Source organism: Zootoca vivipara, chromosome 2 (genome assembly GCF_963506605.1).
Source record: "Zootoca vivipara chromosome 2, rZooViv1.1, whole genome shotgun sequence".
In the NCBI taxonomy this organism is placed as follows: Eukaryota; Metazoa; Chordata; class Lepidosauria; order Squamata; family Lacertidae; genus Zootoca; species Zootoca vivipara.
In genome coordinates, this window is record NC_083277.1 from 104395550 (window position 1) to 104410426 (window position 14877).

The following is a 14877-nucleotide window of genomic DNA, read 5'->3' on the forward strand; positions in this document are numbered from 1 at the left end:
CCACGGAGCCAGGATACCCATATCGCACTTGCCTTTTATTCCTTTACTGCTAATAGCAACTTGTGGAAAGGTATTTGAACTGGGGAAATGGTTAAACACACACTGCCCACTTCACTGTGCCCTCAATCCAAATTACTCCCTATGGCTACTTTTAAGCAAAGAAAGAGAAATATTGGGATATACAGTTCTGGATTTTCCATGGCATATCTAATTGAACGCCCTCTTCCCCTATGTCTGGCGTGTTTCTCAAGGGGACTACAAAAACAAGCATGAAACAGTGAAGGCCATGTTCAGTAAACTTTCCAAAGTGACCCGGGGAGGCCAGTCCCATCTCCTCCTTGCATGCCACTGTAGCACTTACATCCGTGACAGCATGGAATGTCTGCCGGCCACTTGGGTCTTGGATTACTTTGATGCTCACAGGGATCTTGATGGAGTCTCCTTCTGGAATCCAGACACCCTGATGGAGAGGGGAAGAGAAGATAAACCATATTGTTGATCTGAGGATCTATTTATTATCAAACTAGTAACTGCTGAGGACTCTTCCAAGACCTCAACTCTCATCCAAGATGGAAGCAAACACTGATTTTTCATTTACCATTAGGATCTCAGCCCCTATTTCCATTCTCATATTCTTGAAGCAGGAAAAGGTAGTTTCTCTCCCACTCTAAATGTCCTGCACAAAATCCTGGAGCACCCCGCCACCCGGATAAGGCCTGCTTCCAAGCAGTCTAATCCATCTATGTCCCATCTCTGGGTCCATCTCTGTAGCAATCTTCTAGCTCTGAACCCCTCTTCAAAGGCAGCACACTGTTCTCTGCCTCTACTTAAACCAGCCAGAAGCAGAAGCTGTTCCTCCCAAGTCTCAGGCTTACTTTGTGCACTGTCCCAAACACTCCGGATCCTAAAACTTTCAGCTTCTTTAATTCTGTCTCCTTGAAGATTCGAGCCAGGACTTTATTGGCTTTCTCGCTGGGATCCAGGGGCTCCAAACTCTACAGAGAAGAAAGAGACCCAGAGACAGACAAATAATTTAATCCATGGTCGTCAAGAATCCCTGTTTGAAAAGGACATCACAATTCACCGTCACTTTGCTCCTAATTGACTTTGCAGCATTCCTGGTTTTTTTAAACATGTGTTCCTGTTCTTTTTTTGGCGGGGTGGGGGGCTGTCTGTCTGCAGCTACGTCTAGCACAGCTGCTGGATACAACTGTGGTGCCAAACAAACCCATCTGTGAAATCCTTTCAAACACTTAAGCTAACCCTTACTTTCTACTGGAGTTGATAGAAGCAATGAAGAGGATTTTCTAATTCTATAAAAGACCCATTGAACAGGCACTCTTAATTCCAAAAGATGCCAAGCTACAAATAAAGTGTCACTTCATTGCCCCTTTTTCTCCTTCATGCCCAATGTCCCTCGTTGGAAAGAGCCCACAATCAGACTCCTGGATAACCGCTCACCTACTTAACTGCCATATATTCAAAGCTGGGTCAGACCAATGGCCCCCAAAACCCAAGTGTGTGTGGGGTGACACAAGTTTACAGTCTCACCTCTCCTCTCTCCAGGTATCTGCGCATGGCTCGCTTCTTCTGAATCTTCTTGCCACGGCAATACAGAAAGGTGAGTAAGATGCAGGAACACATGGCAAAGAGGCAGCCTACAACTGTCAAAGCAATCACTGTCGGAGCTAACCTGGAATGCAGAAGAGAATTTTTCCATAATTCCTTGCCCCTCCGATGACTAGAAGAGGCAGAATAAATGGGCAAATAGAGGGAAATGGGCTTAACTTATTTGGGAGGGGGATAAATCTTATCGACCTTACAAGGGTCATTGAGAATAATAAATGTGAAATGCACAAAGATGTATACTAAGCATTGTTGTTCTGAGTCACAGAAGTATCCAATCCCCCCCCCCCTGGTGCAGAATAATACTCATAATCATTTTTCATGCAGTTCATACTAAAGATGGGTGACAGCAAGACGCATCAGTACAACAAGAACCATGTGTTTGGCACATGAAGCAAGAGGTGCAGCCACCAGAGGTAAATTCTCTTCAGTGTTTCTCAGTGTCCTAAACATCCCCAACATTGAAGGAATTGGCAATGGTTCTGCCTGTCCTTCTGCAGGACTTTTGCAACTGGCAATCCTTTCATCCCAGAGCTGGCCCCGTGCCAATCTTCATTACTGTATTCCGCACACCCCACCCCACGTCCCAGAGGCTCAATACAAGTTGCAAAATGCAAACAAAACCTAAGGAATATACAAACACGCTAAAGCTACAATGTCGTGAAATGCAAGTCCTTTCCTTGGCCAAACAAAGCTCAATATCATAGGGGCTTGTTTTCCCAAGGGAGCAGGGAGCCCACCATCTCAGCACGTTGCGACGCGACCCTCAAATGCTTTTTCCTCGTCATGTCCCATATTCACAGGACAATTTGCACAGAGGACATTGGACAACTGGCAGAGGGGCAGCAAAAGGAACTTTCACGTGGTGGTGGGATCTTCCTCCACCTCGTAAGGGAGGAAAAGAGTGCGGGAAGGAGATCAAAGCGCAAGGATCCACTCCCTCCAGCAACAGGCAGAGGCCTGCCGCGGCCCTGCCCTCCTTTCATGCCGCCCACAAAGGCCTCCAGGCAAACTGGCATTGGTGGGAGAGAGCGGGGGTGTGATTGTGAATGGAAAAGAAAGGTGGGAGTACGGTTGAGGGGAATAGCCTTTTCAAGCATCCATTGGGTAAGGCAGATAACCATTTTTTTTTTTTAGTTCTCCCTCTAAAATCAATAGCCTGCGAGTTCTTTTTATGTTCTTTCTGACAAGTGTGAGTGTCTGAGACCCCTTTGTTGACACAAGAGCCTGCCTCCTCAGTGGAAGGACCATAGAAAGGTGGCAACAAATGGCAGCGAGAGAGAAAGGCTGCAATCTTGGCCGGTTTCCCTGCCTTGGCCTGCTGAGGTCTTGGCAGGTGCGACGAACCCAGGATGTTGTCGCCAATTAATACGACAATCCCGGCGTTGTCAGTAAACTTCAGATGATTCCACCTAATATGTGCGGATCCCACCAATGCGATGTGCCTCCCTTTCTATACCACTAGCAGAGTGTTGAAGGAAACTGGTTATTTCACAAACAACCCACCTATCCTTCTTCCTCACAAATAAACTGCCTGTTTATGTTTGGGGTCTGCTAGTAATCGAAGTGCAGTTCCAGTTCTCCCAATAACGTGGCTCAGTATCCCTTTTTAACTCCCGGCAAGTGTATCAGGAACCACCTTGTGCTCACAGTCAGGATTCCCTTTTACCCAAGGTTCACCCCAGCAGCCTGTTGCTACTTTGTGGCACCTTCTTCCTGGCACTTGTCTTCCCTGGGCTTGACCTTGAGGTTTTAAACTATTTTCCTGCTCCTCAGGTTTAGTCTAACCTTCTCACTACAGTCACCACCCTCTTGAGTTAGGATCATAGCTGCCAAGTTTTCCCTTTTCTCACGAGGAAGCCTATTCAGCATAAGGGAAAATCCCTTTAAAAAAGGGATAACTTGGCAGCTATGGTTAGGATACTTCACTGGAATAACAAGGCACAACCGTTTTTAACGTAACATTTAAGAAAGCTTTATTAAACTAGAGGACATGTAAAATGCGTAATGGTTTCATGCGTATAAGCTCTTAGACCATGTTCTTAGTTACAGATAACATTGGCTGAATAATATAGTTGTAATAAACTTCTCCAAAAACACTCTAATATCTCCTATCCACATGCTCCCGCTCCCAAAACCCCTCTCAACTCTATCAACTGAAATAACTGCTCCCCATTCCTTTCAAACTCAAGGCAGTCCCGCCCCTCAGGAATGGAATGCGTCACTCAACAAGGAGGTTGGGATTAACACTTTCCACCCTGGAGTTATATCGCAAGCCAGCCCAGTCCGTTACAGCAGGCCTCAGACGGCAGCTCCTTAAAGCACCGGCATCTGAAACAAGGTGAATTTGGGAGAGGATTCATGTTTCATTTTCGAAAAGCAACTTAAGAAACAAGTGCCCCCCTGGCTGAGAAATCAGGAGGAGGCAGAAAGGGATAGGGGTGGCGGCAAGGAGGGACATAATTTGATTAAAAGCAAAAAAAAAAAATCCTTCCAGTAGCACCTTAGAGACCAACTAAGTTTGTCATTGGTATGAGCTTTCGTGTGCATGCACACTTCTTCAGATTCCTCAGATTAAAAGCCTTTGACATAATTTGAAGGGAAAAAAGGCCAAACCATTTGAAAAATCCTGCAATTTCAAGCAGGAATATCTTAACTAGACATTAGAAGCTATGCTATGGGCTAATGGCTATTAAACAGTACACAGAAGCTGTTGAGGTTAACTACCAGGTGACGGGGGCAAACCCTTGGGAGAAAGACTTTATCTGGTCTCCAGTGGGTTTAGTCCATATTAACACAACAATAGCAATATTGTTTAGCTTTTATATAACAACTTTTAAGTGTTCAAAGTGCTCCATGCACATTATTTCAACCATCCTCGCAGCTACCTTTTAAGGTAGGTAAGGGATGGAACCTAGGAACTTGAATGCAAATATGCTGCTCTGCCATTGACCTTCATGATCTCTTAGTATTTGTAATCTGTAAGCATAAGCACACTTGGGGGGGATTAATAAAGCTATCCCCGCACCCTCATTGGGTGAAGGGGTGCTGATAGGTACCTGGGAACAGGCAGTTCCTCTATGAAGCAATCTTCAAGCTGTGGTCCATCACACCTATAGGGAATGAAATCTAATAATTATCCTGGGAGACAGAGAATCCAAGAATCTAGAGAAACAGCCTCTAGCAGGAAAGTAAAAAACCACAAACCCCAGTTTCCATCTGCCATAGACAGTATATAACATACTGCTCACCCCTAGTTGACAACTAACTATGATTTAGGCCAGGCATCCCCAAACTCGATCCTCCAGATGTTTTGGGACTACAATTCCCATCATCCCTGACCACTGGTCTTGTTAGCTAGGGGTGATGGGAGTTGTAGTCCACAAACATTTGGAGGGCAGAGTTTGGGAATGCTAGATTTAGGCTGACAGGCATAATTTAAAAGTGTTCGTTTTGCTCCCTTAGCTGCAAAAGCATTTAAACGGTAGCCGGTCAGGGCTCAAATGTGTGCAATGATTTTATAAAGTGTCATATTGATGCAACACATTCACTAACAATTCATATATATATATATATATATATATATATATATATATATATATATATATCAAACATTTTCACAATCACCTTCAAATCCAATACATTGTCTCGTAAGGTGGCTTCCCACCACCACCTCCACAGTGTTTTTACCCAAACCTTTTCCACTGCATTATATCTTCATCTATTGCAGAACATTTCTCTGCTTCAATTATTTTGTCATTTTTCTTCCGCTGCTTTTATCTCAAATCCCGCCCATGATTTCATTTGACTGCAATGTTGTTGTTTTTAACAGTCCGCATGTGCTTTTACAGAAGAGGTGCTGTTGGTTCTTCTTCGCCTATCTTTTCCCTTCCCTGATCATTTACTTCTTTTCAAAACACAAGTCACTCGGCTGCACTTTACGATGATGCTATCTGCATGCAACATTCTATGAAAATAAATTAGGTATTATTGCCGAGACACCTGATTTCTCACTTACCCCCGCGTGCAGTTCTCATGGCACGGCCGGCACTCATTGTTGGCAGAGGGGAACTTGAAGATGAGCCCCTTTACCCCTACGATGCCTTCAGGGCAGTTTTCAACACAGTGCGGCCCATCCTGGTAGTTAGCACAATTCATACAGGCATCAGGACCCTGAGGAGCAAGAGGAGGTGAAATTATTTGAAGAGACAGCTCAGTAATAGAGCAACTGCTTTGCATGCAGAAGATCCCGGGTTCAAACCCTGGCATCTGAGAAGAACATACTGAATGTGACCTTGGGCTTAGCAGTGCCTGCATCTTTCCCTATTCTTTCTGAAACTGTAAATAAAGCTTTCAGTAAAAGTAATCTCTAGCATTCCCTCCACAAATCTCTGCATGGTCTGAACTTTCTATAACTAGCAGGAGGACAATAGGCATATCCCAAGGTGTTGGCCACCCAAGCATCTGCAACCTGTGGCCTGAAATGTAAGCCCTAATATTGCCTTGCAAAGTGACAGGGGGAACTGGGTACCCTCTCCTGCATTTAATCTCATTGAGATCTGGGTCATCTGGCCCTGAAAGCAGCTCCATTCATTAAATAAAGGCGGCGGCAGCCAGAAGCAGGGACTTTGTGACTTTGGAATCTTCTTCCTGATGAGGAATAACAATCTGCATCTTTTTCAGCAGGAATTTGCCTCAATTTGTTTTGTTCTGCAGATACTTCTTTGTAATTTGTTGTGTGTTTTTGTGTATTACTGTTTCAATATGCTTTATGTTTTTGTTACGATCTGTTCACTGGTTTTGAGCTTTGGAAAATAAGTTTATAATTATATGCAGTGCACCAATAGGTGTGGGCCTGCCTCTCTGCATCCACTTTCCTCAGCCCTTTATACTATAGAGTAAGCGCAATCCTAAAAGTATGCCATTACCCCCCAAACAATTGCTTGCAACGCTTGTACACCTGGCCAAGTGCTTAAAAAGAAAGCAACGTAACAAGGAGGCAGGCAAGATGTACTGGAGTAGGCCCCGATTCCACAGCCTGAAACCTATACCTCAAAGGCCATTACTTTCCATAGGAGACCTAGTACCTGATAAGATATTGGAACACAGGCACTGCTCCAAGTATTATCACTAAGAGAGGAGCAGGGCCTTTGTTGCTTTGTCCCCAGAGCTATGAAATAACCTCCCAAAAGTGGTTCATTTGAGCACTAGTTTCCTGGCTTTCAGGAAAGGCGGGATCTGTTTAGGAAAAGCATATAGCTTAACTGCAGCTCTTTCACATTATTTTATGTGTTCTAAGCTGCCTTGAACATCTGCAAAGGTTGGCTATAAAACGCACACAGACCTTTGCCACTCCACCAACCCTTTCCCACCACTCCAGAGAAGCTATGTAACATTGCCATACCGATCCATTGCAGGTTAGGCCTCCTTCAATCTTCTGGCACTGTGGGTGGCATGGGAAGCACACCCCGTCTTGTGCAAATTCTCGAATGTCCCTACGCAGAGCAGAGAAGGAGAGGAGAGAAGTTACACACTTGGGGCCAGGGTGGAACGAGAAGGCAAAAAGGGAAGCAAGTGTCCATGGCTGGTGATTTCTTACCCCTCATAGAAGCTGCAGGAGTCAACACAGGTTCCGTCACGGCTGTAGTTAAGGCAGGAGACACACTGATCCGGGCCAGGACCCCAACAGCCATCGGTGGAGCAAAGAGGATGACAGACCTTCCCCTCTTGGGCTGGGAGAGAAACAGAGTGTCTGGATCACATCTGGGACCAGGGCTCCATTTTAAGTTGGGGGAGGGGCATGTGCTCCCTAGAATGAAATGCTTCAAGTCCCTTTCCCACCTCCCTGACCCATCTGTGGACAAAACAACAAAATGGGGAAAGTCATAGATTTACTATTTTAAACCCAACATCATTTGGCTATAGCAGGGGTACGATTCTCTAGATGTCTGTCCATAGAAACAACTTTATTCCAGTTAAGACTAACTAGCACAGGGGTCAGAAAATTTTTTCAGCAGGGGACCAGTCCACTGTCCCTCAGACCTTGTGGGGGGCCGGACTATGGAGAGTGCACAATCATTCTGCCACCAGAACATATGGGTGGGATTCAACTAATTTGAATCCCACTAGCGGAAAGCCACACAAGGACTTCCACTAGTGCATGGGGTTCCCCCCTTCATGTCCTGAAATCGGCTGGCGGGGAGGGGCGGTTGATCAGTGAGAGTGACTGACCCCTCTAAAGGATAAGAGAATGTTGAAACTCCTTTGAATGAGTTGTTTGGTTTTGTTGATGGCAAACATACTTGGTACACTTTGACCTGTGAATCTTTGCTGACGAAGAATAGTCGAAACAGGGCCTTGTCCTGATTTTTACTGGAATTTACCTTTATTTGCCTTCAATATTGGGATTGATTCCTATTTAAACTCCGCATCACATCAATAAAACCTTGTGAAGATTTATTTGAAATCCATCTTCTTTTGGCCTGAGTTCTTGCAATTTATCGTTTATTTCTGGCCTAGTGACAAGCACCGAGTCCCCTAACTCTAGGCTCCCTTATCTACAGCTTGCCCACTCACTGCATTTCCTGGCAGGTTTGTTGCTCTTGATGTCAAGGTCCGAACGCCGGCGGGAGAGACGTTCCCAGTTGACCGTGTTGTAATAGCAAAGCTGCCGGTTCTCGGCGATGTAGACCTTGCCGGCACTGATCTCCCTAAGCGAGCGGAAGTCCAAAGAGGTCACATTCATGTTCTTCATGATCAGCAGCGAAAAGCCACGGCTAGGAAAAGCACAAACCAAAGCATCAGCCTCAGGAAGAGGAGGAATGGGGACTATGTTTTGTGGCTGGGAAGGAACAGCTAGTTTCTATGGTTTGCAACCCTGGGGAGGGGTCTGCCTATACAACAAGCATGAGCAACTGGCAGACCGAGGTCCCAATCTGGCCCTGCTGTCCACCAAGCCCTGCACAAAATATATAGAAGCATGGATTTAGGTGGGGAGGTGACTAGTTTCCAGATTCAGCCGCTCTTAATGCTGTGACTTTTCAGAATGGCATTAAAACAGCTGCTGTTCCACAGATAGCCTTAGGCGTCACCAGAACAATGAAGCCTAAGATTCCTCCTGCAACTCGCAAGGTGAAGGAGGGTTGACCAAGAGAGCAATTCTTACTTATACAAGCTGCGTCCACCAATGATTTCCAAGTTGGAGAAGACGCTTAAGTTGTGCATGTGTTTGGGCCACGACTGGATGTTCAGGTAACCTAGGATCAAGGATACAAGGTCAGTGATCTCTGGTGCAACTTTCCCTAAGCATTCTCCCATCATCTCAAGAGTCCTTAGCTCTCTGGTCTCTATGCCACCTTCTGGGCTCAAGCGTATACAAATGTCACTGTTTCCTCCAGCTTCCACATAGTCATAGAGCAGATGCCACTCTCAAGGAGTGCTGTACTGCTTTTTTGCAAGCTCCCCTTTCTAGCAGGTCACCTGGCTATTTCTCCTTGTGGTGCACTGAGGGTTCTACATTGATCTGAGAGTCCCTAGGCTGCTCCTGCCCCACCCAGGCTGGAGTCAATTACACCCTGCACTGGGTCAATCTCGGCCCAGTCCCAGGCAGGCGTGGGAAAGAATCTGAACCCAGTAGCTTCCCCCAGTGAACAAGGAGTAAGGATAGGATAACTTGGTCTTTCCCCAGCAATCCACAGTCCCTTCTCAACTCACATGCATTCCTAAGCCATATTAGGTAAAGGTAAAGGGACCCCTGACCATTAAGTCCATTCGTGCCTGACTCTGGGATTGCGGTGCTCATCTCACGTTATTGGCCGAGGGAGCCGGCGTATAGCTTCCAGGTCATGTGGCCAGCATGACAAAGCCATATTACCACTCTCTAAATTTCTATCTACTCTTCCTGCTTATATACTAAAATCACACTGGGTACCATATCAAACATTTTATTATTTATATAGGTCTTGATTGTCAAAAAATTTTTAAAAAACCAAAAACCTCAAAGTGCTTTCCAAAAACAGAATGAACATTAGCAGTAAAAAAAAACCCACACCCAACTATTTAATACATTTAAAAAATAATTAAAACCAACGGTAAGCTAAAAACCAGATTAAAACGCACATCAACATTCTAGGTGTCTAGATAGGCTTGACTAAATAAAAAACGTTTTTAGCGAGCACCGAAAAGAGTACAGTAAAGGCACCTGTCTGGTGTAAATAGGCAGGGAGCTCCAAAATATAAGGCTCATCCAGACTTCCTTCCATGCTACATATCTAGACACAGGCCCACAATTTAGAGTGCCATGTTCGAACGCTCTTTTTAGGTTTTGTTTTTTTCAGTCCTGTGCTGTCCCTGCGAAAACCCGCTCTATACCGCTGAATTGGAGCAAATGGCAATCCACTTGTGTGAAAGAGAAAATGCTTTACCCCCTGCTATTGCATCCCTCAAGCCACCCTAAAACCGCTGAAATAGTATAATTGTGAAATAGAAGCAATGGATTGACCTTGCCCAGGACAAAGCCTGTTTACTCTTGACCATAAGCTGATGCAGTGATGGGCAAAGGGTTGTTTATTTAATGCCATGTGTACTGCAGACACACAGCGAAGGGCAAAGGGTAGCTGGTGAGCTAATAAGATAAAGAATATGCATAGCAATGAAGGTCATTAGATATTTCAGATAATTCAATGCATGCGTCTATGCTAGCGTGCAGGGTTTTAGGATTATTCTGACCAAAACATGGAGATGTCGTGCCATGGGTGATGTGGAATGAACAACGCGGAAGTTATTAGCATGACGTATGATGTTTGAAAGCTGTGTGAAACCTGTGGTCATTATAGTACCCATCACTTATGGGACTGTCCTTTACTGCGGTAAAGTTAATAAAATGGTACTGTCTTGCTTGAAAATTGGTTGCGCTTATTATTTAATTCCCTACCTGGGACGAACCTGAGAGGTGGTTTTAGCCACTTCCTTGACATGCCATTTGTTCCAGTTCAGGGACAAAGAACAGGTTTTTCTGGATAAAGGGGGGATGAGGGGAACACTAGGACATGGTGCATTAAAGTGTGGAACCTGTGCCTAGAAAGCACAGGGCAAAAAGCAACTGTGGATGAGCCTTAAAAGATCAATTTCTTTAAAATGTGGGACAAGTATTATATGGCACCTTGTAACAGTGCCAGCTCCGCAGACAGAAGTGGTTGAGTGGGCATTGGCAATTTCAGAGGTAAACTGGTCCCAATTTTTCCAAGGCTTTACATACTAATAGTAAAACTTTGAACTTGGCCCAGTAGCAAATTGGCAACCGGTGCAGGTCTCTAAGCAGAGGTGTCATGTGCTGACAGGGTCTCACCCCTGGCAATCAGGCTGCAGCATTCTGCACCAACTGCAGCTTCCAATCAAGCATGAGAAAAGCCCAATGTAAAGCACACTGTAGTCATCTGAATATGAAATAACAAGTGTGTGAACTACTATGGGCAAGTTTTCCTAGTCCAGGAATGGTCATAGCTGTTGTAGAAGTTTCAGCTGGTAAAGGGGTGCTTCTAACCACTGAGCCTACCTGGGCTTCCAGTGACAAAGCTGGACCCAGATGCAGCTACAAAAACTCCACTTTTGTGGGGATTGCAACCCCATCCAGGGCAGCAATTTGACCAGTTTCTCAGACACGGGAGCCACTCGCCCACAGAGATCGAAAGAGACAGAGTCATTTCTTACAACCCACATTGCTCTTGACACAGAGAGCTCCCTGCACCCCAGTTCACCTGTGATCTCTCGCACTGTCTGGAAGATCTTGAGTTTATCTGGGTCCAGGGGAGCTATGTCGTGCCAGGGGTCTCTGCAGAACAAGAGCAGAAACGGTCAGAACTAGCGGACAACCTCAAAGTGGAACCAGCCTTTTTCTTCAAGAGCTGCTATGCATGATGACTTACCAGAGGATGGTAATCCCTGCACTCGCAACGCTGATGTTATTTACATGGCTGTGAGGACATTGCAAGACTGTGCTGAGCTTACAAGCCACAAACCAACCCCCAGCTAATCAAGGGCTCATTCCTCATCCTGGTTGTCTGTTAGCCCATTAAATGAAAAGGTGCCCCAGTCAGTACCTGCCAAAGGTGGAGCTGATATGGCATATTTATCACCTCTGCAATAAAAGAGATGTGATGTCTACAACTAGTCTGGTGACTGGGAGTGGCCACCGGGACCATATAACACCGGTCCTAAAGGAACTTCAGTGGCCCCCACTACGTTTCCAAGCACAATTCAAAGTGTTGGTGCTGACCTTTAAACCCCTAAATGGCCTTGGCCCTATATACCTGAAGGAGAGTCTCCACCCCCGTCACTCAGCCCAGACACTGAGGTCTACTCCCAAGGGTCTTCTGCTGGTTCCCTCACTGCAAGAAGCAAAGTTACAGGGAACCAGGTAGAGCACCCTCCCTTCAGATGTCAAGGAAATAAACAACTATCTGACTTTCAGAAGACATCTGAAGGCAGCCCTGTTTAGGGAAGTTTTTAAGGACTGATGTTTTTAGATATTTTGTAAGCCACCTAGAGCGGCTGTGGGGAAACCCATCCAGATGTGTGGGGTATAAATAATAAAATTATTATTATTACAACTCTAGACCTACTAGCCTCTTAGATATGCCCTCCAAATTATACACACAATATTTATTAAATAAAATCCAAGAATGGAATCGTAACCAATCCATTATAGATGCTGAACAAGCCCCAATCAATTTGGTAGATGCTACTGCTGCACTGCTGTTACCTAGCCACTCTGTCCCAACTCACAAGAAGTTATATCTTAGTGTAGAGAACAATCTATGCATACTTACCCTACAAGACCAGTGATAAGGAAGTCCAGGTTGCCCAAGATTTTCGTGCAGTTGATAAAGCTGTCAATATTGCTGGAATCCACTGTCTGATACTTGTTTCCAATTCCAGTCCCTTCACAAGCTGGAAACAAGGCAGGGGGTCAGGGTTAAATGTTTCAAAGAGGTGAAAGCTACTAGCTTAACATCTCTCCACACAGCTCCCTAACATGTCCCCAGAGAAATGTTTTTCTTTCTGACTATCGGTCGAATAAAGTATTTTGATTTGATGTCCCCAGAGCTGATGGAATAGGCAAAAATGACTTGGTAATTGGGATCAGTCCCAAGTTTATATATGTATTTTTTTATAAAAAAACTTTTCAATGAGGTTGTACAGCAGGAAAAATAAAGGGGGGGGAAGAGATCAAAAAGGTACAATTGAACAAATATAAATATCCTATATAATAAAGTCCCTGCGTCCAAGTTGTCCCGTGTGTCCCTGGGGTACTGCGCATGTGCGCCAGGGACACAGGGATTGGACAGCAGAGACTGCACGTGCGCACTCTCTCCCCCCCCCTGCCTCCTCCAACCACCGCTCCCGGCCAGAACGTCAGGGAAGCGAGGGTGGAGGTCGGCGGAGACCTCCTCCTCACAACCCTCCCTGGCCCGTGAGAGGAGCGGCGGGAGGCCGCGAAGCAGCGGCGGCGAGGTAGGGGTTTGTGTCCCGCGTCCTTCCTGTTGGCGGCTGCGGGAGAGGAAGGAAGGAGGAGAAAGCAGCGCTTTCTCCTCCTCCGTTCCTGTCCTCCTGCCGACGACAGCAAGGACAGGTCCCAGGGTTCGGAGAAGCGCTGCGCAAGCGCTTCTCCGAACCCTGGGATGTCTCCTTGCTGTCGGCGGCTGCGGGAGAGGAATGGAGGAGAAGAAAGCAGCGCTTTCTCCTCCTTCATTCCTGTCCTCCTGCTGCCGACAGTAAGGACAGGTCCCAGGGTTCGGAGAAGCGCTGCGCAAGCGCTTCTCCGAACCCCAGGATGTTCTAGCGCCCGTTATTGAACGGGCTGAAATACACTAGTCCTATTATATTTCCTGTGGAATAACCTACAGGAAGAGGGTATAAAGCCTGTTCTGTACATAGACAGAATATGTAAAAGAAAATCCCAAGAACCAGTCATGTCTATTCACAGAGTCTCTTCAACAGGCAGCATATGGAGCTGAGGTCTTTAAATCTTCAGAGGTGGAATTAATAAAAGTCAGAAATGGAAAACAAATTCAAATCAAGGTTGATTATCACTTTGCTTTTTTAATCAAGGTACCCCAAGGACTAATTGCACACACCCATAAAGGGCAAATGCCACACGGGTATAGAATGACACATTTGTTTCTTAAAGAAGTCCAGAAGAGGAAGTCCAAGGCTTTCGCAGGCAGGTTGTCCGAGTTCTTTGAAGAAATATGCAACTCACATGGCAAGTGCACAACCTTCACACTCGAAAGGTGGATATGCTCCACAGACAGAGAAGAAGAGCTGGGAGCCTCAGTTATGCCTTCCTATTTAGTTTCCTGTTCCAGTAGCCAGAAGAAGCTATGGCTTCGTGTTACCTTTTGGGCACAGCCCCACGCAAGGCTCACATATCTTCCGGCCGCCTTTTTCCACTTCCATTTTGTGAGGAGGGCATGTCCGGATGCACAAGCTCTGATCCACCACAAAATTATCTGCAAAATAATGGGAAGGAGGAGAGAGAGAGAACAGGGGGAAGATTAGAGAAATGTGAGCAGCTAGTCACTGGAAACCCCTTAGGGATGTTTGGGTCTAAAGAGGGACCTCATAAGTAACTGTGAGGAGAGAGATGGGGAGTTGGGGCTCCTAGTTTTTCACTGAAGAATCTGGTTTCCTTCCATTTTAATATGAGAAAAGTAACAGCGGATTATTATTACTACGGTATTACTATTGACTAAATTTGTATACCGCCTTTCATTCATAGATCTCAGGGTAGTTCACAGCATAAAAATACATAATACGTAATAAAAACAGGTGGGGACCCCCCAAAGGCTTTCAAACTTGAAAAAAGCTGTGATTTCAGCTACTGTGATTTCTAATTCTTGATCTGGGAACAGTCAGGTTAAAATTAAAATAAAACAGTCAAATTGTTAGTGTTTGGTTATAGTGATATTAAATGTCTTAAAGGTAAAGGTAAAGGGACCCCTGACCATTAGGTCCAGTCGTGACCGACTCTGGGGTTGCGCGCTCATCTCGCATTATTGGCCGAGGGAGCCGGCGTACAGCTTCCAGGTCATGTGGCCAGCATGACAAAGCCGCTTCTGGCAATCCAGAGCAGCACATGGAAACGCCGTTTACCTTCCCGCTGTAGCGGTTCCTATTTATCTACTTGCATTTTGATGTGCTTTCGAACTGCTAGGTTGGCAGGAGCTGGGACCAAGCAACGGGAGCTCACCC

The 14877-nt window shown here is 45.6% G+C and overlaps 1 protein-coding gene across 1 annotated transcript in view; it reads right to left on the minus strand.

The window, feature by feature from the left end:
* The window catches only part of ERBB3 (erb-b2 receptor tyrosine kinase 3), a 91595-nt gene that overhangs the window by 17480 nt on the left and 59238 nt on the right, over nt 1-14877 (minus strand). The window contains exons 8-19 of the mRNA XM_035103953.2: nt 14022-14135; nt 12453-12573; nt 11382-11455; nt 8792-8882; nt 8203-8402; nt 7226-7358; nt 7031-7121; nt 5645-5799; nt 4686-4739; nt 1552-1693; nt 876-995; nt 362-460 (exon numbers count right to left, since the gene is read on the minus strand). Coding sequence (XP_034959844.2) covers nt 362-460; nt 876-995; nt 1552-1693; nt 4686-4739; nt 5645-5799; nt 7031-7121; nt 7226-7358; nt 8203-8402; nt 8792-8882; nt 11382-11455; nt 12453-12573; nt 14022-14135 — 1394 coding nt within the window. The remainder of the gene's footprint in view (nt 1-361; nt 461-875; nt 996-1551; nt 1694-4685; nt 4740-5644; nt 5800-7030; nt 7122-7225; nt 7359-8202; nt 8403-8791; nt 8883-11381; nt 11456-12452; nt 12574-14021; nt 14136-14877) is intronic.